The following is a 27,874-nucleotide window of genomic DNA, read 5'->3' as shown; positions in this document are numbered from 1 at the left end:
ATCTGAAGGGTCCATTTAAATCTGTTTAGGAATGCCCCTCTGTGACCTGCCCTGTGTTCTGATGTGCCTAGGTTTATTTTTTTATTTTTACTTTTCTTTGTACTGGGAAATTGAACCCCGGGGTGTTTAACCACTGAGCCACATCCCCAGCCCTTTTTTTGTGTTTTATTCAGAGACAGGGTCTCACTGAATTGCTTAGTGCCTCCCTGTTGCTGAGACTGGCTTTGAACTTGTGAATCTCCTGGCTGCTGAGCTGCTGGGATGATAGGTGTGTGTCACTGCGCCTGGCTCAGTAATAATTTTTAAAGTGTTTGCCATGTTACTGGAAATGAAGATGATAAATAAATAGAGGAAAACAGTTCTTTCCACCTGGGGTTTTACAAACCTACAGGACACAGACAAAACATGCAGAATAAGAATCACGTTGAAAGCCACAAGCAGCATGTAGCCATGAGTCAGGGGTGACATTTGTTTTTGAGCTGGGCAACTCAGGAACGGAAGGTGAAGGACTAACGGGGATCTCAGGCCCTCTGGTGGCAGAGACGCAGATCTTCCCAGCAGGCTGGGATGATGGTGTGCTGGTTATTCTTGCTTTCAGACGTCAAGCCCTCTAACGTGCTGATTAACGCCCTGGGCCAAGTGAAGATGTGTGACTTCGGAATCAGTGGCTACCTGGTGGACTCTGTTGCTAAAACAATTGATGCCGGTTGCAAGCCATACATGGCCGTAAGTCTGGCGGCAGGGGTGGCATCTGAGAATTGAACAGCCTGCAAAATCAGCCTGGGGGAGTGGGAAATGGATGGCTTCAGGGGGTAGTTGAAATGTGCCTAAGACTTGCATCGTTTTATTTTCTTAAATATTTCCTCTCTGAACTCCTTAGTCACTTGCTTCATTGGAGCTCCTTTTGGGCTCCAATAAACTAGATAATATTGATAAAACCAGAGACGTAGTTCTCAGAGTTTTGGACACTAAGTCCAAAATCAGTGTGCTGGCAGATTCGGTCTCTGGTGAGGGCTTGCTTTTCTGATTCATAGATGGCACTTTCTGGCTGAGTCCTCACCTGGTGGAAGGGGTGAGGGATCTCTCTGGGGCTTCTTGAATGAGAGTACTAACTCCTTTCATGGAGCCTGCACCCTGAGGACCTCATCGCCAATTATTAGTGTCTCACAGGTGATTAGGTTTCAATGTGTGGATTTTGCAGGGGCAGGTTCAGAAATATTCAGACGGTAGCATATATATTCCTTTTAAAAATCAGGTAAAAGGGATATATTATTTGAAAACACACGTAAGGAATAGACACAGCCTGCACGGTTTCCTACCCTGAGTTGCAGGGGAGTGTCTCCTAGTTGGCTGAGGACAGATTAGTAAGTAGAACTTAAGTTATACCTACACAGCTGGGTTAGTCATGAGAGAACCTCACAGATCTGAAGATTCATCGCCATTAGCAGAGACATTGGGACTCCATTTATGATATTGTGTTTGGAATTGAAAAGCTCCCTGTCCGTGTTCAGCTAAAGGTTGCCAGGGTCTACTAACACTGGGCAGTCGCAGCCTAGTGACTCTTGTGGATTCTTTTTAATCGGTTCTAGACGGTTAGCATTTTTAACAAGGATAATTTTAGATGGTCAGAGTAGCTTTATAATGCATGCCCCATTTCTTAAGGCAAAATTAAAGTTTGTTGTGAAGGCACTTTGATCCATGACTGTCTCAAAGAAAGGACTAGCAGAAGAAGGAGACTTGGCTGTTTGCTGTGGTGACCTAGTCTTTTGGGCCTGGGAGTCAGGTTAAAGCTTAAAGCAACTCACTTGGCAGCTGTGAATGTCCCTACTCTGAGTCTTAGTTGAGCTATGAATATTGTCTCCATGGTCTTTCCAGTTTCTCAGTTGTCTATCTTCTTTGCAGCCTGAAAGAATAAACCCAGAGCTCAACCAGAAGGGATACAGCGTGAAGTCTGACATTTGGAGTCTGGGCATCACCATGGTAGCGTATGACAATTGTCCTGGGCTGTGGAGGTTCTGAGCCTGCCACTGGAATGGGGTGCGCTTTGGGACTGAGAAGCAAAAGCCCTGCGTGATGTTTTTGAGCATATCTTTTTTGACTGATGTGGCAGGTGGTTTTCGAGTGACAATTATTTGCAGTTTGGTGTACTGGGAATACTTAACTGGGTTTGGGCAAAATGATTTTTCTCTTTGTTCTGCCTCTTCCTAGTTGTATGCCCTTGAGTAACTGGTAGTCCCGTGAACTGTCTTTCTGTCCTCATCTGTAAAGCAAGAGGGTCTGACTAGAGTCCTGGTACCTTCAGTCAAATGATTCTAGTCAAAGCAAGATGCTTACGCCACACAGAGTGCTAATGTGTGTGGACCCTGCTTGGGCTGTTTCCCAGGTCACGGGCTGTAGGAGTCTTGGCTGTTGAGGTCAGGTGTGCCCTAAAGACATGTTAACAAACAGTAAAATGTGCTCAGGCACAGTCCTGCAGTTACGTGATCAGTGTCAAATTAGTAACTGGTGATCATAAATTTTCAGTGTTATCACCAAGGCCTGGAATTATCCACTGTGGTCCTGGCTCCTTTCCAGGCACAGCAGCTGATTAAATCCTGTAAGTTATTTTACGTCCCTGCCCAGAAACCATGTGATCCTGTAACAGCAACTGGGTTACTTTTTTTTTTTTTTTTTCCCTCTCATTTTGCCAAGGGACCTGCAGGTGGCAGCAGAGTTACAGTTCTGCTCTAGAAAATCCTTGTTTTCGTCAGCTTTTGGGTTGCTGTGACCAAAGACCTGACAAGAACAACAACTTACGGGAGGAAAAGATTATTTGTGGCTCACAGTTGCAGAGGTCTCAGTCCACAGGCCCGTCCCATACCTGTGAGCCCAAGATATGAGGCAGAACATCATGGAGACAGGGTATGGAGGAGGAAGGTAGCTCGGGATATTGGCAATCAGGAAGCAGAGAGAAAGCTCTGCTCACCAGGGACAAAGAATAAACCCAGTGACCCACCTCCTACAGCTACACCGCACCTGCCCGCAGTTACCACCTAGTGAATCCATGTCAGTGGAAGAATCCCTTGCTTAGGTCACAACTTTCATAATCTAACCCTGTCACCTCTGAATGCTCTTGCCTTGTCTAACACATGACCTTTGAGGGGGATACCTCATATCTAAACCATAACAATCCTAAAGTTTAATATTGTTGGCTTATAAATTGTTATAAAGTAGCCCAGTGGGTTTTGCTGAAGGACTGGTTTTAGGTAGGTTTCAGTGACTGTCTCTAATAAGGTAATATTGAAAAACCTCTAGCTCTAGGATTTTTTTTTTTGGGGGGGGGAATTGACAGAAAACAGATTACTAATTTGTTTTTATCCTCAAATTATCCATGAACTTCACCTTTGTATTTCCCTCTCACTCTCCTGGAGAGGAACACGGCTAACTCCCGGAGGCATCTCTATTTACACGGCTTCCTCTCCCTTGCAGATTGAACTGGCCATCCTCCGGTTTCCCTACGATTCCTGGGGGACCCCATTTCAGCAGCTCAAACAGGTGGTAGAGGAGCCGTCGCCACAGCTGCCCGCAGACAAGTTCTCCTCACAGTTTGTTGACTTTACCTCACAGTGGTAAGACAGCCCCGTCTCCCCGCTGCCAGGGCTGAGGAAGGTGGTGTGTTCTCATGACTTCCCTCCACTGGGATTGGTCCATTCTGCATACATTCATTCTGGAAGCATCTACGGAGTCTGCCCTCCATGCTTGAGAATAAGATGCCGACATCACAATCCTGGCCCTCCCTAAGCTCCACCAAGTCAAGTAGGGGAGTGTCCTGAGTCAACTGTTGTAGTGCAGTATTACAGTAGGGCAGGTCCAGGGGTGGAGATATGCTTAGGATATTCGGAGAAGTCAGAGGAAAGGCATCAGGACAGAGTTTTCTAGAGGAGATGAATCCTGAACTGAGCCCATGGGAGGCATTCTCCAAGTAGAAGGGGGAGTACGGGAGGGAAGGGATTCTAAACAGAAGGAATATCACACACGATGCCCACAAGCAAGAAACTCCCTTATGGAAGCTGTGAGCAATTTGATGTTGTTTAGAGCATAAAGAGAAACATGGTGAGAATTCCTGGAGGCCCAGGGATGGGGAACAGAGGCAGAGATCTCCTTGGAAGAGACAGTGGTGGTTCAAGGGTGTTGCTGAGCTACCTAGAAGTGTGCAGAATCTTGGCTTCTAGAGAATGCTTGCTAACTGCAGAAGTACTCACCCAGGAGGGCGCAGCAGACAATGTTGGGGATCTGGGAATAGAACCCAAAGAAAGCTGGATTCAAAGAAAGTTGTCTTGGAAAGAGGGAAAGAACCACATTAAGGTGGTCAAGTTTTGTTTTCCATAGAAATTGCCAGTGCCATCAAGGAAAGTAAGAAGGGGGATGGTATTCTCCAGACAATCCAGTGATTCCTACCTGCGGTCTGGCCAGAATGCCCAAGGTCATATGATGATGACCCCTGCAAAGAGGATGCACAGAGGACATCCAAGGTCAAACACATAACAGAACCAAGTTAGTTTATCTGGGCATCTTGAGAAAGCAGCTGAGAATTGGGAGGAAGGAGAGAGTCAGAGCTGGAGGCAGTCGCAGCGGTGCCTCCTGGTGAAGAGCAGTTCTGACCATCACTGCCATGGAGGGTCCTGGAGCTCTGTAGATTCTGAAGGGCACAGGGAAATTGAAGCAGCCTCTTTCTCACAGCATTATTCCTCGGCCTTCTTGCTCTTTGGAAGGAGAGTGTGAATACAGCTTTCATTGGGAAACATGATGACACGAGAAAGGCTCTTGTTGCTTGTGAAACTCAGGCCTGTTGGACTTTTTCTGGTCCCAGGCCACTCTCACCCCGGGTGTTTTCCCTAATGATTTATGAGGCTGGCCCACGGTGGTTTTGGTTTGGTTTTGATTTTGGCTGAATGGCCAGAGAGGGGCTGGAACTCTTGGATATGACACGTTGGGTGTCTCCAAAATAAACATTCTCTGGGCTCTTGAGGTCTGTCCCCTGTCTGCCTTCCTCACGTGAACGGGCTAGATGTGGCGATATATCTGCCAGGTTGAAATGGGGTCATGATTTTGCCTTCTGGATTCAAGAACTTGATTTTTTTTGTTGTTGTTTTCTTTTGCCTTAACCTCAAATGTTTAAATGTCACATAGGAAAAGGGTGAGTCATCTTCGATATTGAGCCCAGTAGTTCCTAGGAGGAGTGGTGATGGGGAAGGTTCTCATCTAGGGAAATTGCTTCAAGCTTGTCTTCCTGTTCCTCTTCTCCCACCCATCCCCCTTGGCCCAGGATTCTGGATACTTTGGGAAACTTTGGTAAGAAGGATGAGGCTGGTGTGAAAAGTTTGGGAAAGAGAGTTTTCCACTGTGAATCACCCATTCAGTCCAGTGGTTCTCAACTCTGGCTTCTCATTTATACATCTCTAACAAACATTCAAAGCACTGTCCCCAAAGCCTCACCATCACAGAGTCCAATCTAATTGGTCTGTGGAAGGACCAATTTCAGTACTTTTCAATGTTCATAAGTCATCCTAATGGACTTCGAATATACCTGCTGAGAATCCTGGGTTTATACGAAAGATTTATGGACCTGCTATCAGTTGCTTCTCGTTCAGAATTGCACCTCTCTGTAATTTTTTTTTCCCCAGGGATGGGGATTGAACCCAGGGGTGCTCTACCACTGAGCTACATCTCCAACCCTTTTAATTAATTTTTTATTTTTGCTGAGGCTGGCTTGGCACCTGCGATCCTCCTTAGCTTCCTGAGTTGCTTGAATTAGAAGCGCACCCCACCATGCTGGCCTGTAGTTTATTAAACAATCATTCAATTAATTGATTTAAGTATCAAAATACTTTTTTTTCTCCAACTTAAAACCTCCTCCAAAGAAATAAGAATGAGATCATTAAAGCTTCTTACAGTATTTAAAAATGAATACATTGAGAGAGGCATGTTTTCTAATGTCAGTGTGTGCACACACACATGCAGAAACTCCTGATGTTGTCATGTTGCTCTTTCTATAGTGACTGCACTGTGTCTATGTTCCTGCTACGATGCCCATATGTTGTCCATCTGAGATCTCCCTATCTTTCTTTTTCTCTCAATTTTAGTTCCAGTTACCATAGTTTATTCGTTCAAATGTTTCGAGTGGTAGACAAGTTCCTACTTACCTGGAAATTTTACTTTGGTAAATGCTGTGTCACTTCATTTACATTCAGGAAGTCAGCTTGTCTTGCTTATGGGGTTTATTAAAGTAGTAATAATAATAGAAACAAAATTCAAATCACTTCAGTTTACAGTCATCAAAGTACAGATTTTTTTTTTTTTTTTATTTTTCAAAGCATCAGTACTATATCTGTGGGAGAAGCTGATACTTTGGAATATTAATTTTGTAAAATAATAGGTCATATTTGTTGATGCGGGGAATTGCAAAATAGCCAAGGAACATTAATTATGAATTTTAGGAGCATGCTTACTTGGACCTTAGGAGAGTGTACCTTCTCCTATTTGTCAATAATTATTTTTCTTTTTGCCTGCTCTCAAGCATCAAGATATTTTCTTTGATACCTCCTCAGGATGTACATCAAACTTTTTAAGGCCTCCGAGTTGAAAATTGCATGGATTTCCCCCCTAGATCTTATCACTGGCTTGGGTATTTATGGAAGCAATTTTATTTTTTATGTATAGTAACATCCGGGTCCATGCCTCCATTCAATAACGGCCTCGCTATTGCACCTGTTTTGCTATTGACAGTTTTAAAGTTGTTCTGGAGCAGAGTGGAAAGAAAGAAGAGGTAACTGTTTCTGAAGAACATCTATTGCTTTTTGTTTTCCTTTGAATTTATAACTGACATTTTTAGAAAACGTAGATTGGGTCACTTGCAATTAAATATCAATCAAAGGAATATTTTACAGGCGTTCCTAAGGAACACCCCTTCCTTGATGGAGAGCAGGACACAGCCTCCGAGCACCTTTTCCTTTATTGCCTCATCTTCCACTTTCCTCTTTATAAAGCTGTAATCTTTATAAATCACCCTTTTTCTGAGTGACTGCCATATTATATTTTTACAACGTAATCAGGCTTTGGTCCTGTGAGTGATAAGGGAACTCCAGATTTGGGAAGTAACATTTTGAATCTCAAATTTCAAGATAAATATATCTCTGTATTTATTTCTTCATCCTTATTTGGGATAAGGGTACAAAAAGGGCTTGTTACTCAGAGCCTAAGGGATCTGTCAGAGCATTGATGACCTTTGGTGGCTTGCATTCCACCCAAGCATTTGAGGGCATCCCAGTGTGGCATCCAGGGACTCAACTTGGACCAGGACCTCAACCTGTGACCTCCACCCATCAGTACCGAGTGATGCTTGTCAGATAACAGCTAATCATGGTGCATGGGGTGAAGTGGCATCCACAGGTGGCTCTGGAGCTCAGAGGTCCAGGTGCTATAATGCTACTGCAATAACTTCAGAGAAACATCTTGAGGAACGAAAGGAAAGTGAAGGCATCATTGCTTATGAACTTGAAGAGAAGCAATGATTCCTTACAGACCCTTCCTTTTTGTACTTATTTGTAAATTGGACTAATGAATGAGATTTTCCATCCTTTTTCTCACACATGGTTTTACCGTAGAGTATTTAAAAAGTTTCTAAGGTAGACAGTGCTGACCAGATAGGCCTTGTTTGGGGGATTCATAATAAACTCTAATAGAAAAGCCTTACAGTCCGATCCACAGAAAGGTTCACAAATGAGTTTATATATTAAAAAAAAAAAAAAGGGCATCTCAGCAGGTTTTTACTTTCCACCACAAGCTCTTCCTACAGGTTCATAGAAGGAAGTCTCTGAAAATCAACTGTAGCACTGTCCAACTCAAAGTAACTAGTACGAAACAGAGACAATCAAATATAGTCTCCGACTTGTTCAGAAAGGACAGCAGAAAGAGGCAGCGGATATTTATTTAGCTTTTGACAAACGGATGGCTTGAGAGGCACAGTGTGTTTTTATTCTGTGGATGCACCAAATAGCCCTTCTTGGAAACAATCGGTGGGAATTCAAATAGGCAGAAATCCTCTGGTCAGCACAATCTTCAAGCTAGCAATTCTCAAGACAGCACGAAGCTGGGTTTTAGTGTCAGCTACGGTCAGAAGCGTGTGTTGTGGCATTTGGAAGAGGAATTAGGGCAGTTAGCTAATTGTATGCTTGAAAATGACAAGCCACTTGAAAATTCAAAAGTCTGACTTTCATCCAAGAAGAAATTGGTGTAGCTTTGAACTCTGCAGTTGTTATTTTATACTGAATTTCAAGCACTTCCTATTAAACATGGAAAATTTGCCTTTTTCCTACCTAACCTTATCCTGGGTATTTGGCCATTCTTAGGGCATGTTTTGAAGTGTTCTCGATTTAAAAGATGGGGAGAAACTCAAAATGGGTTGCACCAGATACAGGAATTCAATAAACAGCGCTGCTCTGCTGTGTGTTTTCCTTGAGTACTCCATTGTGGAGCTTGGGGTGAACTTTGACCTTCACAATCAAGGGCCATAAGCCAAAATGTCACCTATTGGCCAGCAGGCTCTGAGGTTTCAGAAGTCTTAAACACTTTATGATAGAACAACTTGGGGGCTTTTGCTACTTTTTTTTTTTTTTTTTTTAAATAATGAAGATTTTCAAAGAAGAAACTTTTCTGGGGACATTTTCCTCACCTGCTCTGAAAGTGAAGATAAGACATCTAGAATCAAAATCACTTCTACTTAAAAAACGAGAAGCCATCAATCCCTCTTACCTGTTGGGAAGGAAAGGGTCATTTCATTATCTACCAAATAATGAGCTCAAAAATCAGCAGACCCATGAAGATCCTTAGTTGATAAAAGAGGCCCTTGTTTTGACATTTGAGACACGGGCTCTTTCTCTTTGCTGGTCATTCCCTTAGTTCTGTTACTGACCATGAAAACCACTCATGGAAAGGTGGGCAGAGGTGCTCAGTGACAGTGTTTCAGATTCAGTGCAGAGTTAGGGTCTCCAGCGAGATTCCAGAATCAACCCCTTGAATAATGGATGTGGTTTTAATATTGTGTGTGCTTCTTGTTATCGATTTAGCAAGTTAAATTGTTCAGCCTATAGAGAAGAAATTCTGGGTTTTTATTTGCTTTGATGAACAGATAGAAATTTAGGACTTGTATACATTAAACCTTTTTATTTTGTTTTATTTTTTAACTGGGGTCTATGCTCAAGTGAGCAATACCCTGGGACCACATCGCTTCCGCTGGGTTTCTTTCTGTGTGAACTAGCTCTTGAACTTAGGAAAACTTTTGCTTCTGAGAGTAGCCGGTAGAGAAGGGTAGAAGGCAGGAGGTGGCAGTGAGTGACAAATGAATCAGATGGAGAAGATCCTTCCAGGTAAATTCATCTAAGAGGAGATGAGCAATAGCAACCAGGAGATACCCTAGGACCTAAAGCCCAGTTTCACCTGTACTGTGACATTTTAGACAGAATAGTCGTGGGGGACTGCCCTGTGCATTATATCATACTTAACAACATCCCTGGCCTTTACCTAGTAGATGCCAGTGACCCTCTGCACCTAGCTGTGCAACCTCAAATGCCTCCAGATGTTGCCAAATGTCCTTTGGAGGGCAAAATCACCTTCCTTTGGGAACCATTAGTACTGACTCTCAGGATGCAGATGCAGGCAAAGCCATCAATGGGAGTTCCAAGGCTCATTCATTTCACTCAGGTACACATTTCCATTATCAGTCCGACTGTGACAATTGGTAATTCTATCTAATGCACTCTTGTTTTTATCCTCAGTTGAGATGAAACTTTCTCTCATAGGTTGTCTGGTCACTGAGGTCACTAGGTCCTAGGTCTGCCCTCAGTTCCAGATTGAAACTTCTCTCCTCACATCTACCTGTACCCTGTCTCAGGTCCCCTGGCTTCTACCCACAGCACTGCCTGGAATAAACTGGTAGGCTGCTTTTCAGTTGCTTTGGTTCAAAAGCTTTCCTACCCCACCCGCTCTCTTTTTTCATTTCATTTTTTTTGAAGCCCCAGAGTTGCTCAGAGCATCTCAATGACTTCATCCTCTGTGGTTCTGTACCTGGCTCCCTCATTAGGGTGAGTTTGTGTGGCTGGATCAGAAGAGAGCTCATGTCACACATACCAGGTCTCATTGGCTCAAAGATGACACATTAGTGCAAACCCTAGCATCCTTATGATCAGACATATTTCTGTTCCTTTCATTCCAGGCATAATTCTTTTTCATTCATGTATGATTGTGTGGCCCAGTGGGTGCAGGAGGGTGTAGGTGGCCTTGCAAAACATTGTTTTCAAAATCATGGTTCTCTCCATTCTATAACCTGGAATTCCAGCTCCAAGTACACCATTCCTCTTCTTCCTTTTTCTTTTTTTCCATTTTAAGGCCAAGGGTTGGTAGAGGATGGGGTGGGTTGAAGATAGGGGTGATGGGTTATTCTCTTCATCCTGCAATTTTATCACTATGGCCTCTGGTATCCGGGGTTATTCGAAAGCTGAACGATCAAAATGCACTTCACAGTATTCACGATAGTGCACGACCACGAAGTATTTCTGGAAAGAATTGCTAAGTCATGGAGTATGTTTTCCTTTTTATGAACTAAGATGCATAAGCAAGTAGTTTTAGCCTAGAGACTTTATGGGTTTATTTCTTCTCTCTCAGGCAGGTTTGGCTAGGAATATATTGAAGCAAATTATAAATTCAAGAGAACTGGAAGCTGCAAGAACCAAGTTTCATTGAAGACAGTGAAGGGATAACAGATGCATCATAGGAAACACTTGCCGATTTCTTTGCCAGGGGAGGTGGGATTAAAAGCTGCCTTGAAGGAAAGTAGCTATTCATTTTGAAATAGAATGACTGCAGATCAGAAGGGTTAGTCTCAATGTCACTGGTAAAGTGTCAAAGAATAAACACACACACACACACACGCACACACATACTTGTCTTATCAAGGGTGATTTAAAGCATAATTTATCTTTGTAACAGAACAATCAACATAGGAGGTTCATAATTTCAATACATTTTTTTAAGCTGGTTTGGTTCTAGAGTCCTAATGTAGTGATAAATGGTTTCTACATTTTAATGTAATTAATTTCTTTTTCCCCTTAAGCTTGAAGAAGAATTCCAAAGAGCGGCCTACGTATCCAGAGCTTATGGTGAGTGTCAGCCCTGTAAATATACCCAAAGTAATAGCAAGGGAAGTAACTTCAACCTAAATTATGGTCAGATAACCACATTGGAAGAGATATGATTGATTCATGGGAACACTCATGACAGGAATTGGACTCAAGAAAAAGAGTGAAGAACCTTTCATTCATCGTATGTCCTTTATAAACATAATAAAAGCCTTTACCCTAGTTGATTAAGCTATAATGATATGGACCAAGAGTGTTTATGAAATTTATATTTTCAAATTTAAAACCTACTTGTGGTCACAAAGTACTATAAAAAATGAAGGAAAGCATGGCCTTCAGAGTTTTCAATAATGAGAGGAAGAGGTGCTGTGTGCCTACTCAAATTTTGATAATATATCCAGGATGAATTAGATGAAGTTCTTTTGGGTGGGTTGCTAGGGAGGAAAGAATCACTTTTTTTTTTTTCCCTCCTCCTGTTTTTCATTTTGGTGAAAAGAAGTAGGAGACAGTATTATGAATTGGATTCTACGATCTGGCATTCACAGTTTGTCATTTGCTCTACAGTGAAAAGAGGGATGGAATTCAAAGCTCAGCCTTGTTTAGAATTGTTTCTCTTCCCTAGTTGTAGCTGCCACTTTAGGTTATTACCAGAGGGTCTTTGGTACAGATGGCAAAGACCTAAACTTGGCAGTGCTCTAAGTGTCTTTTGAATGTGGGAGGAACACATTAGGTGAAGGGAATATCACACAATTCAGACTATGGTATGAATTGGTGTTAACTCCTCCCTAGACTTTACCTTAAGCAGGGGAAGGAAGAGTTAGATTCATGTGCAATTTCAATAAAGAGAAGAGCACACGCAGACATCCCTTTTTACTGGAGCATGGTGATGTGGCAGGCATGGGATGCTTCCTCCCATCCTGTCCCACCCACGCCTGTCAAAGCCAGCCCAAGGACATCACAGAATGTGTACATTCCTGGCATCTCTTACCAAATGGTGTGGTGAGGGGGGCTGAGATATTTCCTGACTTGGAAATGTCAAGTCAGAAGGTGCTACGGGATCTGGTTGAGAGGGTGTGTGATCAACAGGGCCACCCAATTGGATTTTCAATTCTGGTGGATATGCTTTGGTTTAAGTCTGGACCCCATTTTCCTAATGGATGAACTTGGGCCTCCATAGTCTCCTTTAAAGGGCAGTGCCCTGTGCTTGACACTGTATAGCTTTCCTAACTGAGACCCACAATTGAGGAAGAGAAGATGAGAAAACAGCATTCTATATGCTTGGGTTAAATATTTCCTCCCTGACTATGTTTCTAACAGCCAGAGGCCTTTCCAGTCCTGGCTACTCTTTTGTGGTAGTGTGACACCTAAGCCCTTTTAAAATTAATTTCACACAAAGTTCAATAAATGTAGAACGATTCCTATAGGATCTTATGGAATCTGTAATCCTATTTTAAAATCTCCTTGTTTTATAACTAATTTTGGATAAAAGAAGAACTTTCAATATAGTTCTCTTTAAAATGTAGGACATTTTTTTTTTCTTCCAGATAACCTATTATAAGAAAGTTCATTAGAACACATTAGAAAAAATTCAGGCTTAGTGTACATTGGCAGGGAATGTTGACTTCTACCTTTCCAGTATATTCTAACACTGTGGTATGTTTTGGCATACATATCAATGTTGTAAGATCATGTGGGCTCCCCCCACCCCTTTCTCCTTATGGCATTAGTCTTTGTGGTCCTGGAAATGAACTTGCCTTTTAAGACCATAACTATTGCCTGCTTTCCTGTGGAATTGAGGTTTTTAAATGGAAAATCTGAGTCCAGACTCCCTGACTTCAGCATTGGGAAACACGTGCTGGGAGGCTATTGTTTAGATTTTTAGGAGTTTGTGAGGAGGTCGGAGAGAAAGGAATCATTTTTCCAGATGAAGGACAGTGTAATTAAGGCCTAAACCAGACATGTACCACTTATGGAAATCCCAAATGGCTTTCTCCTTAACTCAGATTGAGGGCTATCTGTGCTTTAAAATCATCTTCTCTGCTTGTTCTCCCAAACTTCAGCTGGAGGCCATGATTCTACAGGAATTGTTCTTCAAGTGTCAGCATTAGCCAACTAGATAGTGTTTTAAATTCTGTGGGAGCTACAGCTGCTAGTATGACTCTGGAAATCTGCTGTTATAGCCTGAAAACAGCCATATTCATTATATGGGGGGGAAAAAGGGGTGTATGTGGTTGTGCTCCAATAAAACTTTATTTTAAAAAACAGGACGTGGGCTAGAGGTGGTCAAGGGCTGTCCTTTCCTAACCCCCTCCTAGATGATAACCACCATAAGTGGTAACCAGATCATTCAAGTGATTGTCCCATGGGGTCATTATGTTCTCCAAATATATTAAAAGTACTAGAGTAGTAAACAAGGATGCCTTTACCCCAGAAAACATGTTTTTTTTTAAATAGTAATTTTTTAAAATAATTTTTTTAGTTGTAGGTGGACACAATACCTTTATTTTTATTTATTCATATGTGGTGCTAAGGATCGAACACAGTGCCTCACACACACTAGGCATGAGCTCTACCGCTGAGCCACAACCCCAGTCCCCAAAAACCATCATCTTGACAGCTGAGATATGCATAGGCTCTGGAGACCTATTGGAGATGTAGCTTGCCCCTTTGCTTCTGATGGTGTGTCCGTGGACGGCCTTGCTGACCTCTGCCTCTCACACCCATTTCCAAGCCTGGGAATGAACTGAAACATACCTGAACATTTGTTTTTAAGACTGTAGTTTGGCTTGTTTAATTCATTCACACATTCAGGATACAGCCACTGAGCTAATAGCAGCAGGACAGAGGTGGGGGACGGGGGCTGGCTGGCATTAGAAGTGATCACCAAGACAATCTGAGGTTTGGTGTGTCCTGTTTCGATAGTAAAAAGGCTTTTAAGTACATTAAACATCTCCGAATGTTAAGGGAATGTGGGAAAGCTAAAAAGCATGATGTGAAGGCACTTGGTAAGTGCGCTGTGTTACGTGGGTTAGGAGTGGAAAGTGGTACTGCTGCTTGGTAGTTGAGGGAGGCCAGGATGAGAACCTTGCCTCTGGACTCTCACTGAATATTCTGGTGTCCGGCTCAGAGCCGGTATCCAGCCCGTATTCTCCAGCTAAAGCAGGAAACCTCCTTTCCATTTTCTGAGTCACAGTCCTTGCAGAAGAACCTGCTTTTTTTTTTTTTTTTTTTTCCGTTTTCTTTGTTCCTTCCCCATTGCATTGTTCCCTAAACTCCCATGGGTGGGCATTCAGTTCCCCACAGAGCTGACTCATCCAGCCCTCTACTGTCAGGTTTAAAGAATTATAATTAGAAAGCCAACAGCTCGGCAGGCAACATGATGGCTGTAAATGAAGTCCCCAAGTTAGGGAAACAGAGTGAGTCACCCAGATGTCTGCCTGCTAAGTGCTCACATTTAGTCCTGACCAGCCATGGCAAATACTACTACCAGACAGTTGGGGATGTGGGGGTGGTGGTGGAGGACGTGGCACTGGCTACCAGAGGGAATCCCCCCTTTGAGTTGGTTTGATTGGGTCTGTCTCTACGAGGAGTCCCGTGGATCGTGATCTGGTGTATCTCTAATACGAGGTGGACGGTCCCCCCATGACAGCCAGGCAGTTCAGGAGGATTGTTGTTCTGGCATGGAGAAAACGGGTTGGTGTTCTAAATTGTTCCTGAATGTGTGGCCTCTTGCTGTCCCTCACCTTTTCCCCCAGCAAAGTGCAAGACTTCATTTTGTTTTTTTAAAGTCTGCTTAGTCTGAGCTGCATGCATACAGACCATGCTTCCCTTTCCCATCTTTAATCTCCAAGTTGAATTTACTCGGCACATACCTGTAGCTGGTAGTTTATTTCCCAGATGGATCAACTCTTGGTCAAGAAGAGACGTGAGTCGAACTCTTGGCTGTAGGTATGGCTTAGAAAATGGCTTTGACTTTGTCCTGACTAGCCCTCCAAAGTCAAGGGCCAGGTTGCTTCCTTGCACAGTCATGGATCAGCAGAGTTGGTGTCTTAATTCTACTACCCATTTCCTGAGACATGAAAATACCTGAACCTCTGGAGTTTCCAATTATTTTATAGCTCTATCAGTCTAAAATGACTTTTTAGGGGGCCAAGTTGTAAGTCAGAGTGTTAGATAGATGGTCATTGCCAATCTTTGTAGTTGACTATAGATGGGATTTGTATAGCATATTTAATATTTTTTAAAAAATAAAGCCATAGATTCTTGGGGTGGAAACCTAGAGATATCAAAGTGGGAGGAGTGGAAGTAAAGGTGTCTTTAAGGTCTTTGCATCCCTAGATATGTACTTATTTTGGAAAGGGTAGGAGGGATCTACCTTCCCCCTGATAGGGATACATAACTCATTTATTAAACAAATTTGTTCATTTGCTTATCTCATGTATTATCAGTGACAAATATTAATCCATGCTTTTTTTCTCTTCTTTCTCAGCAACATCAATTTTTCACCCTACATGAATCCAAAGCAACAGATGTGGCATCTTTTGTGAAATTGATTCTTGGAGACTAGAGAGCAATGGACTTAAATTGGTTGACCCTACTGTGGATTGGTGGGTTTATGGGATGAAGCAAGTTCACTACAGCGCCAAGAGAAAGTCATCTTTGAGATAATTTTGCCCTGCCTCTCTGAGGGTTCTCTCTCTCTCTCACTCTTTTCTCTTCTTTTTCCCCTCCTAAGGGGGCCTTGGAATCTATAGTATAGAATGAACTCTCTAGATGGATGAAATATGATAAAGGCTTAGGACTTAAAAAGGTGATTAAATATTTAATGATGTGTCATATGAGTCCTTAAGCTTCTCAGATTTCTCTTGTTCTTTATGGAATGAATGCATTGGCCCTGGCAAAAAGGTGCTACAGTAGTGATGAAACTGTAAGTAGATTTGTAGTTTGTCCCATTTATTATTTTAATATTTATGTTTAAGCGCTTGGTTGGAAAGATCCCACTTTACACAAGAAGACAAGGTTGGGTTGGCAATATTTATAGGGCTTTTATTTTTTAAGTTCGATCATGTCTATGGTCCAGAAGAAATTATTTAATATGCATCTTTAAGAATATTATAAAAAATCTCAAAAAAAAAAAAAAAAAAAAAAAAAAAAAGGAGCTCTTCCTGTGAAATGTCTCTTCCTCTCTCCCAGACTTCAACTCCATGTTGGGTGATGACCATGTGTTTTAAGTGAGGTGTTGAGGTATCCTATTCCTGATCTTTTTCCAAATTTGGAAAACATAAAAATCACTTTTATCACAGCTCAAAGAAATAAGTTTGGTTCTCTTGACATTTGTGGTATAGTATTCAGTGGAAAGTGATTTGTGATGTGATTTTATATCTACCTGTCTATCCATCTCTGTGTGTGTGTGTGTGTGTGTGTGTGTGCGCACTTGGTAAATCAAGTTCCACCAAGGGGCCTCTGTGAACATCTGTATTCTGTAGGAAGGTCATGTGTTGGTCATGAGGAGAGATTGCACACCACAGAGAGAATCGCGGTGCCTTCTTCTGCTTCTGGTCCTCTTGCCGTGGAGACGCCCCAAGGATGATCTTTGTAATCAATTTGCTTTTTTCCATTTGCTTGTTTTCCTGTTCAATGAAGAAGCCTTATTATGAGTGGAAGGGCTACAGCTGTAGAGAATTAAAGGCTGTCAGTTGTTCCATGATACAATGAACAGGTAATGGAAGGCTGAATCAGTTCCTAGGTACAGACTGCTCCATTTCCACACCTTGTTCCTAAGCAGCTGGCAATCTAGCAAGCTCCACCCTGAATTCCAAGCAGGTTGACTTAGTGAAAAAAAAAAAAAAGAGTTCTTTGCCATGGCTAAAGACACTACAGGTGTCTGATATGGGGCTCTTGATTTCTCAAGGACCAAGGGGTGAAATGATTGATGGAGAAAATATAGACTTACACTAGTAACTAGGAACCAATTCTTTTGGACATTGTGTTTATATAAAGTAACTCTTGGAATACAAAGACAAAGGATGTTGATTGATTAAAAATAAAAAAGGAGAAGAAGAAGAAGAAAGAAAGGAAGGAATGAAGGAAGGAAACTATGCTTTCTTTCCTTGTCTCAAGTTCTCTGATCTGGAGAGGATTGCTCCTTCAAATCCTCCTTCCCATTTCGGATTTTTGAAGTGCAATAGTGCATTATCTGTTTGTATTGTTCTGTCTTGTTCTTGACCTCTTGCTCATGGAAGTTGCTCAGAGTTGAGTAGGACACTTTCATTCCTTCCTCATATTCTCTTTTGGGACATATCTGTTTGATTCAACATTGGCTTCATCTGCTTCAAAGCTACCTCTGCCTTCATTTTTTATTTATTTCCTAGCCAGAAAAGGTGCATTATCCTTGTAATTAGAGCCATTCAGTTTCCCACCCACCTTTCTAAAGCTGGAAGTTCCTCTTCTTTGAGACTGAGAGAAAAATTGCAACTTTATTCCTGCTCTGTTTACCCATTTTATGAAATCAGAAAGTACTAGGAAAGTCATCTAGGGTCACTCTATTATAGCTTTCTTTCTTTTCTTCTTCTTCTTCTTTTTTTTTTTTAATGGGTGGTAATATTGTAGATTGAACCCAGGGATATTTTACCGTAGAGACCCACACTCCCACTCCTTTTTCTTTTTTCTTTTAAGACAGGGTCTTGCTACGTTGCTGAGGTGGATCTCAATCTTGCAATCCTCCTGCTTCAGCCTTCCTGGTTGTTGGGATTACAGGCATTATGCCACCACGCCTGGCTTTGTTTTAGCTTTTGCTAAAATGTAGGAAGCAAATCATCTCCCTGGCCTGCGTCAGGTTATGCCTGCCTGTTTGTCTCCTTTGAATCATTCTTAACAAAAAAAATATGTTTCTCATTTGTATGCCTCTCTAATCTGTGGGCCCAGGGCCAGAACTGCCAAAACAGTCATAGTTGAGTAGAGAAGGTGGTCTGTGGTTGTCAACCCTGGTACACTATGGAACTCTGGAGGAGCTTGTACATACTGTCAATGCTAAAGCCCCACAGCCACCAGAGACCTAGATTTAATTGGTCCATGGTGAGGCCTGGGAATTGGGAGGTTTCTCAAGCCCTTGTGTGATTCGGAAGTGCAGCAGGGTTGGGAACATTGGACTAGTAGTACCTTTTAGGGAGATAACCGACTTAAAATCACCTTCTCTTTAAGTTTTGCAGAGACTTACAAGCGATTATAAAGAGGAAAAAAAAGCTGCCGTTTCTTTTCCTGTCCTCCCCCTTTGGAATATCCTTGTCACCACCAGGAAGCCATGTTCCTGGTGATCTGAAATTTGAAATACCTTTTCCCCAGAAAAGCAGTATTCTACGGTGGTGGTGATTAGGTATCTCATGTACTAAGGAACAATGGCTCGATAGCCCTAGGAGTCTAAATTTTAAAGCCTGGTTTTTATTTTTCAAGAACCACGTGTAAATCCTTAACAACCGACTTAAAACGACGACAACAACAAGATACACAAGCTGTGTCTGTCAGGAGTTTCTTGTATATACAAGCAGATATGTATATAGAGAGGAAAAAGATATCTGTATTCAGGAATGAGACTCAGATTATTTAATTGTCTGCCACCACAGGCCATCTCATTATCAGCTCTGTATGTATCTATCAATGCATTGCAGAATCAGTATAGCTCTACACCAGGGGTCATGCTCATTTTTACAGAGGTATTTGATTTGGTATCATATAATTGTCTGTGTATGCATTTTCTTGGTATTTGTGAACATACCCGTCTGTATCCCTCTCTCTGCATGTGTTGTTGATTTAAAAGATGTGCCAAAAACCTAATGTGAATGATTTTTAAGACAATTACTATATGTGTGTATCTAATAATGAGTGTTGATCTTCAGAGTAGCTACCTTGAGAGACTATATATATATATTTATATAAATACTTTTACTAAAATATTTTTGTAATTCTCTTTCCAAAATTTATTTCCTCCTCTATATCATTACTTTAGAATTACTGCCTTTTTTTCCCCCCAAAATACTAGGTTGTCTCCAGTTTGACTCACCTGCCTGGTTTATCTGATTTAGCACCAAGTGGTGTTTGGCAATTTCTAGAAATTAAATCTGCTCTCAGAGCTGAAGTTTTTAACATCACCATCGTCTAATAGGCTTAGAAGAGAATTTCAAATGAAAAATTTGCCCCATCCTTCCCAAAAGTTATGCCTGTTTTTAAGCACAAACAACCTTTTGTAATAAGTTTAGGTCTCCCCTTAGTGGCTACTTTGATGGAGGAGGAAAAAACTCACATAGATGTATATATTGACAAAATATCAAGACAGTCACTGACTTTATACATGGTGTTCACCTATTAGCCATGATTGAAAGCCTTGACCTGAAGGAATGATCCATTATTTTAAAGATTGTATGTGATTACACTGAGAAGCTCAGAACCAATTGGTTACACCATAGCTTTTGTCTCAGTGAAGCCATCTGAAATGGAAATGAGTACATGTGGATCCAGCTCAGAATTGGTTGTGTATTTCAGTTCTTGTGTGTCCTCCAAGCCTAAAGAAAAGCTCGCATGTTCCAGGGGCTCCCAGACTTTCTGTTTGTGACACCATTAGTCGACTTAGTAATTTTTTCAATGGTGCCCTTGCCCCAAATACTTAACAGTTCAGTATTTGAAGTAATTATGTTCTAACAGTTTAACAGTCGTAGTTTACTCTGTGTCCTGCAGATGTCGCTCTGCTTCCTTCAAAATTTATACAACATCTTAGCTTGTTTGTACAGTTTGCAGCAGGCCTCACAATATCTCAGTGAACAGTTTGCGGACCAGACATCTATGCTCTGCTGATGTTTGCTCTGTCTACACTTAGTGACCTTCAAAGTCAAGTTCTTGTTCACTCTGGTCTCTATATTATTTTGCTCTTTGTCTTGTTATTATTTTTTGCCTGTTTCTGGCTAATTCACTTTTTAATGAGATTTACCCCCCCCCTTTTTTTGGCTATAATTCATCAGTTCTGCTTTGTCAGATGTTATAATCCACAAAATAGAATCAATATTGATAAGCCCCAGCATGAGAGAAGGCTAGTACAAGACAGGATCTCTGAATTTTCTAAATGAAGTTGATTTAATGTTTGGAATTTAATCAGAGAGGGACTAATTAGTTTTGTAATTGTCTTTGTTGAGCAAGGGACTTCATTATCTCTGCTTAGAGGAAGTTTTCTGTTTCTCTCCAAAGTGTCTAACACAAAGCATCTTTGGCCTGAAAATACAATGAATAACTAGTTCCTAATTTCCCACTCAAATGTTCTTTTGCTATGTAATTCCCTCTGGCCTAAAAGTAAGATTCCTATATTCATAAAATGCTTTGTAGCTGATATTCAGATCAAGTAAAATGAGTTAAACCTTTGTGCATGGATTTGGACTTCTTAAAATCTATGATGACTTCAAGGAATCTTCTACTTTTTTTTTTTTTTTTGAATTAACAAGTAAAAATGGAACTCAAGTAAATGTCACCTTAGAATTTTTATTTATTTTTTTATAATGGAAGGTATAGTTTTCAGTTAGACCCCTGAGAGAAAACCTACATATTCAGATGGAAAAATGCCTGATTAAAATCTCAGAAGAGAAAGCCACCAAACTTAATGGATAAAAAAAGAGAGATTTTATTCTAGAAGTTACACATTCCTCTTTCTTAGGGGTCTGTGTGTGTTTCAGCCTTGTTAAATTTACTGACAGCTAAAGATCCTCTCTGATTTTTCTTTGGTTTTCCTTGGAGTATTCTGGATTCCTTTGGGAATTTTTTAAAAGCTAGGACCTTTTCCCTAGGAAAATGCACATCATACACGAAACACATAATTTTGCAAATATTTCTTTGTTGGGGACAGTTCCCTTAGGATCAATAGCTTTGTTCTTTATAATGTGACTGTGACATCTAAGAACAGATTGCCAGTCTTTCTGGGAAGGGCCAGACAGTATGTATTTTTGTGTTTCATATGGTCTTTGTTGCAACTACTTGGCTCTGCTGCTACAGTGTGAAATTGTCCAGAAACAATACATAAATGAACATGGCTATGTTCCAATAAAACTTTATTTATAGAACCACGCAATGGGCCAGATTTGGCCCACCCATGATGGTTTGTCAACACCTGTCTTAGGCCATCAAACACAAAGTTCTAATTGATTACACAAAATAGAATTTTTCTACCTAGTGAATATTTAGCTCAGCTGTTGCCAAAGGCAGATTAGGAAGATGGACATAGGAAAATTAATTCATAAAGGACGGAGACTGAATTAAAGTTGTCTGTTAGTTTCCTTATGCAAGCATTAATTGTTCTAGAAGCCATTGGAATAGTTTTCTACAGATTAAACTGAGTGCTTAAACTTTCCATTTCTATGCAATCACTACATAACTGACTTCAATTTGGATATGAAAGGCACATTCTCTTAGGTGTTAACTGTACCCTTGGTTCTTAGCTTCTTCGTATTTTCTTTTGCTGTGCTATGAATCACATGCAAAAAGAATCATGAATCCTAATCATTTTTGAACTGTAGTGGGATTTGGGAATGTGGTTGACCAAACTTCACTCAGAAGTAGGAGACAGATATAGTTCTTAACATCTTTCAATTCATCCACCTCATCTGTAAGGTTGTTTTGGGGTCAAAATACTTATGGTCAGGGGGCCTCAGAGCTGCAGGTTCTCAGTGTGATGGGAGACTCCTGCCCAGCCAGCCCTTGTACAGTCCATCCCCCGTGGACTTGGGGGGGAGTTGCTCTTCTTTTTAAATCATCAGCAAATTTCTGTTTCAAGGGCCTGTTCAAAGTACTTCTTTCTGATGTGATGTTTGCTGGGTTTTCAGCCCTGGTTGAACTTCTGGGCCCCAAAGCCCATGGTGACAGCTCTGCTCCCCCATAGGCTGAGAACAGCTGGATAGTGGGCCTCAGTGTTCGGGTCTTGGATCCTCTGAGTTATACAGAGTGCTGGCAGATGATGTCAGCCATTGCCCTGAGCTTTCTTCTTTCTCCTGGATCAAAACAGAACACATCTTAAAGCTTTAGTCTCTTTATTATTATTATTTTCCTTCTGCATCATCAGGTGAACATAAATGACACTAGGAGACTCCTTAAGAGGGCATTGGACTAGGTGATTTACCTTGAAAAAGGATTTCTCTTCTCCTAAGGACACACAACCTGAATCCCAGAGACCTCAATGAAATTATCCTCCCAGGGGAAGCTTACTGCCACCAAATCCAACACTCACTACTTGTTTCTGGTGACGACAAAAAAGAGGTGTCCTTTTTCTGAGGTTAGAAGTCACTATTTGCAGCTTTGCCAATGTCCTTATACCATTGCAGGTTTTCCAATTGAGTCCTTGGGAATCAAGACTTTAGTTTGGGTTCATCTTTTCAGTTCTTAACCCCCCAATTCTTCTAAAAGCCTCTTTCTTTTCTTAAGTTAAAAGGACTTTAGTCTAAGCAGAAATACAAAGAAAGGTCAAGGAATTTTTGTTTTGAAGAAGCCGGTATGTCCTTGTAACACAAACATGTTAATAGAGTTTTAAAGTATTCAGCCTAATTCCTTGAGACTTTCAGTATCTTGTCATTTGAACTTGGGCCCTGCACCCTTTGTTTTGAGGAGTTTACAGTTAGAATTTGAGATATGGACAGGTTTTTATCACTGTGGGCTGTTCATCCCGGCATGCTCTGGGTTTCCTCCATTTTACACTTCAGTGCTCCTGAGGTCAGGGTCTCTTTCCAGCAACGAGGCTTTTATGGTTGGAGATCGAATTCAGGGAAAGTGAGGACAAGGGTAGGTACTTACCTGTGTCTTGATGTCGGAAACAGAGCTTCCTCAGTGATCCCCAGTGTGGGTGGCTTAGGCCAGGCCAGCAGCCGTCTTCTGTCCTCTCTCATGGTCTTTCCTTGGCTTTCGTCCTGGGAGGGTCATAGGTGACCTGAGCTGACTTAACATTTCTGTGCAAAGGAACTCATCTGGTCATTTTCATAGACCAATCATTAAAACCAACAGTTGTGCACCTGTCTGTCTAAATGAAATCCACATTGTTCCCAGTTTTTGAAAACATAAAGGATACCTGGGAGAACTAGTAAAATCGTCAAAAAAAAAAAAATTCTCATTTGAAACCAGAGTCTTTAGAATAAGAACTTCTGTTTGGTCTTTTCAGCAGAGTAGCTGATTGGGCATCCTGTTCTCTTAAGTAATAGTCTGTTGTGGTCAGAAATGAATAATTAGCATCACTTGCTCATTACCAACATTTTCATTGGAATCACCAATATATTTCAGCAAAGCAAATCAGACCACTGTTTTAGGTGATTGTCACTGGACTTGAGAGATCAAGGCTGAACAGGAATGTGAAGTCATGCCTAGGGGCTGGGAGAAAAGATTAATGCAAACAGTGCTGTTCAATTAGGAAGCCCTTGGAAGAGCAAGCTGACAGACAGGTGTGCCTTTGAATTTACTTGCAGTATTACAGCATGGTAGACATCATCTCTTATGGAAAAACTCATCAAGAAGGTCAGCCTGTATTATTACTTTTTTTCTTAAAAAATACTGAACTATATAAAGATTCCAAGAGTGACCTTTATTGAAATGTCAGGAATTTTGTTTGTTTGTTTCTCTAGTGTTGTTGATTCTAAAGTTTTGCCATTCTACACTGATGGCATCTACCCCAAAAGCCAACAGAGGCATGATCAGATGGCTGAGGACAAGAAGCCTGATGTTGAAAGTACTTTAAGAGCATATGGCGCACCCATCAGCTGCTTTCAGAGTAGAGAAATGTGAATACAAAATCTGAGCCCATAACCTTCAGTTCAGATGACTGATCTTTGAGGAAGGGTGGATGCCAAGGAAAGTTCTCGGAAGAGGATACTTTCTTTCTTTTTTTTTCCTCACAAGGCAGATTGCTGGAAATGTTCTTAGAAATACACTACAGGTGTCTGCCAGGAGAACGAGAGTAATTGTAAAGTCCAGTACTCAAGGCTGATTTGGATTTTCGGAAGCAGCAACTTGGGGAGAAGTAGTTGTTTTATTTGGTTCTCTTCTGATGTCACCTTGTCTGTCCAATCCTGTGTTCAGTACTTCTGAAGGCAGTGGTTTCAGGCCATGTTCAGTGGTGCCCTTGGAGGAACCTTTAGGGGAGAGGTGGTGGTAAAGTTCAGCTGGGCCCATCTGAGTGTCCATCAACCTCCAATTGGAGCTTCTGGCCACCAGTATTGGTCCCTTTAACTGGAAGCCTCCATGATTACTAAAGCCTTGGGAAGGAAATGACCACCTGAGGACCCTGCACATCCCCAAGCCTGTAAAATCTTATAGTTGACCATGTCTGCAACACCCCCCCAGCCCCCCCTTTTTTTTTTTCTTTCTCTATTGAGTATGCTGACAGGGCTAGGGAGGTATGGCAGCAAGAAGAGAGGACCGTTCATTTTAATTTTTAAACAGAAATTATTTCAGAGTAAATGCACAAAATCAATACCAAGCCATAGGGATCCTGAAATAGGTTATTTTCCTAAAGTAGTTGAGAACACCCTGATCCTCATTTACTCTCCCACTGATGGGGAGTGGTGTGACTGGATTCTTGATGGACAGTATAATTTTTAAATTTCCAGGTTTGCAGAGTCAGGGGTTAAAATTTGTGTGCATTGGCCTATAGGAAAACTCAAGTGCTTGGGTCAATTGTGATACAGCCTGGGCTCCTGAGATGGGAGCTAACAGAGCTCCTCTTGCTTGCTGTTACAGAGGTGCTGTGTGTGGTGAAGGATGCAGAAACTCTTTGGCAAATAGAAATGGGAAACTTCAGCCGTGTATGTGTCAGGAAGGGAGCACAAGGGAATGTTTAGACACCGACTAAATCTTTAGGTGCCTTCTACATACACATAAAGGTGGGTGGTAAATTCTGGCCCTAATATGTTTGCCACTAAAGGAAATTTCACAGCTTGGGTTTCACAGAGCTATTTTGTAACAATAGGTACATCATAAAGTTGTATTTGAGCAACAATCTGAAGCATTCTGGGCAATTTTCTGTGTACAACCTATGTGAGAAGGTTTGATTGAGAAAATTTGGATGATTTATCTGTTGTATTACCCCTGCGTCTGATTTATTTCTTTGTCTCAAATTTATTTTCTGAATGGAGTGATTTTTGTATATGAATTGAAATGTCATTTTAATAGATTATTTTTAGAGGAAAAATATTTTCTTTGCGTAACGAACTTACACAGTAAGAACGTGTTTCCTACTCTGCAGAATCATCAAATTGGGTCATTTTAAGGCTGACCAGAGGTGTTAGAGGTGTAGTTTTGAATTCTTTATTTAAATACAGGAAAAGTTTTTTTTATATATATATTTTGTGAAAATAGATGGTAGACAGAGCTTCTCTATGGATCTGAACTTTACAAGAATTTTAATAAAATAGGTGGACTTCCCAGCTTCCTCTGTGCTTCCGTTTTCTAGATGAAAATGCTGCTTCTGTTTATTAATCTAGTCTCTGTGAGAAAAGAAAAATCAACACCTTTTCTTACAGTCTGTGGGTTTTATCATAGACAATTGTATTTGTGTGTATGACCAATCGTTCTCCTATGTTGCACCTGAATTTTGTTTTTAAGCCATGTTTATTGTAAAGAAAGCTGGTTGGGCCAGTACAAGCATGTCTGATGCTAGAAGGAAGTAATTCCACCTGCTAGTTAAGAGCCCCCTACCTCTTCTTGCTACCTGAATGATTCTGAAAGCAGATCAGAGAGGTTGTGCACACCTGTCCTTTGTAACTCACACCTTTAGCACTTCATCTTAGTGTCTCTGGAGAGTTTGAAGTTGAAGAATGAACAGTGATTTCCCTGGACTCTCTCCATCTTTGCTGCCCTGTGCAGCGTGCTGCTGAGCTTCCCCGGTTGGAATCATCTCTTTTCTGTGGGTCGCGGTGTCTTTTCTTTATGAATGAGGTGGGCTGAGTTGTAGAGTATGGAATTCATTAGAAGCTTCTCTACAGGGAGGACCTCTGAAGCATGTGGGTGGAATGTTTCCATGCCTCTAAGGTGAATGTTAAATTTAAATTCCGGCTCTGGGAACTTTTTTTTTGCTTATGAGCTACAGAAGTGAAGAAGAAACTGGGGTTGGGGGGGTGTGGATTTGGTGTTTTCCTATATGGAAACAGGTGGGGCAGACTTCCTCAGGGGAGAACCTCGCCCATCATCGTGTGGGGGAAGGGAAGTGATGAATGTCAGATGGTAACTTCTGTGTGCCCCAGCCTTGTACTGAAAACACACCTGTTTTCCAGGACGGTACAGCTTTTTGAGCTTTGCCTATTGACTGTGGGAGCCCCAGATATTCTCATGTTAGCCTGACTTTCCTGTTATCTAGGTTGTGAGCATTTTCCTCACTTTGGAACTCTGGCTTATCATGATGGGGATGCTGTCTCAAAATCCTGAAACCGAGGCGATAGCCCATGCACAGGGGCTTGGAGTAGACACAACATTGGTGTTGATGTAGCTTATGTATTAATAAGAGTTCCCAGAAACAGACGGGATTGTGGGAAAATGTGGCTTTAAAGAAATCTTGTTAGTTTATAACATTTGGAGCAGCTGCTTTCCTGGGTTGCTATTCTTTAGGAAAAAAAAATCGTCTTTTCACACAGATGGTACTGATGGTATCCATAACAGCCTGGATTGACGTCTATCAGTCAATAAGCGAGGAATTATAATTTTTGCCTTACAAGTATATAGGCCATTCTGTGATGAAATTTCCTATCACGGTATTGTAAAAAAAGCATAACTTTATCTTTCCCGTCTCCTTTTCCATCTAAGAACCCATTAAAGGAAGAGTAAGCTTTTGACGAACTTTGAAATATTTCTTTGAACCTGTGTTTTTGACCAAGGAAATGACTGAGATGCCAAACCAAGTGGTTTGTCACGTGGTTCCTAAGGGCTCCCCCCTGCATCTTTCCTCTCACCACCCCAAAAAGGAAAATGAAATTGGGAGACTAAGTCAAACTTGAACTCCTCTGTTGACGAGGAGCCTTCACTTTGATTTCCTATCTCAGGACATTCTTCAGTTTCAAACTGCTGCTGGGGAGGAAGGACCAGCTGCCAACCTTGTAACTGGTCTCCAGATGTTTGTGCGTGTGTATGTAAAACTTCACACCGTGTGTGTTGTGTTCAATGTCGTGTCAATCTATGAACTGACTCAAGCAACCGTTTAAAGATAGCAATGACAGTGATAATGACAAAAAAAAAAAAAAAATCACCCAACCAACTCTCTCTGTCAAAGTGTTGGCTGTGAACTTTCATAGCTGGGACAAATACTATCCATCAGCCTTCAGGAGCAAGGTGTCCCTGAAAGAAATAAGAAATGGTGTGTTGATCTCATAAGAAAATGTACAACGAATAAAAGACATTTGGAAAAGCGAGTCTGTCTATTCCTTGAATTGTGTGTGGAAATCCTGGGTTCTGGGAATGCGATGCTTATGTGTATCAGGCCCTCTGGGGGAAAGCGCCTGGCTGGTTATTCCTTCATTCTTTCTCTGCTCTTCTCCTGTCTCTACCATCCCATTTCCAACGGAGAGCAGAACAAAACACAGCCACACGGTTAGACGAGTCCAGTGAAGACGCATTCGGAAGCCATTCCATCCGGGGCGTGCTTCAGATTCTCCATGCTTACAGACAGTCCAGGTTAGGAGGGAGCCTGGTGAATATTTTATTATTAA

The 27,874-nt window shown here is 41.4% G+C and overlaps 1 protein-coding gene across 1 annotated transcript in view; it reads left to right on the top strand.

Annotated features, from left to right (window-relative positions):
• Positions 1–27,577, top strand: part of Map2k6 (mitogen-activated protein kinase kinase 6) — a 110,937-nt gene extending 83,360 nt beyond the window's left edge. The window contains exons 8-12 of the mRNA XM_046422629.2: positions 599–726; positions 1,903–1,980; positions 3,469–3,608; positions 11,147–11,192; positions 15,661–27,577. Coding sequence (XP_046278585.1) covers positions 599–726; positions 1,903–1,980; positions 3,469–3,608; positions 11,147–11,192; positions 15,661–15,738 — 470 coding nt within the window. The 3' untranslated portion in view covers positions 15,739–27,577. The remainder of the gene's footprint in view (positions 1–598; positions 727–1,902; positions 1,981–3,468; positions 3,609–11,146; positions 11,193–15,660) is intronic.
• The last annotated feature ends 297 nt before the right edge of the window (positions 27,578–27,874 follow it).

This window comes from Marmota monax, unplaced genomic scaffold (genome assembly GCF_021218885.2).
Source record: "Marmota monax isolate L192 unplaced genomic scaffold, Marmota_monax_Labrador192_F-V1.1 WCK01_AAM20220418_F8-fsc00173, whole genome shotgun sequence".
In the NCBI taxonomy this organism is placed as follows: Eukaryota; Metazoa; Chordata; class Mammalia; order Rodentia; family Sciuridae; genus Marmota; species Marmota monax.
Note: the sequence above shows the minus strand (reverse complement) of the source record. Positions and strands in the feature narration are given on the sequence as shown.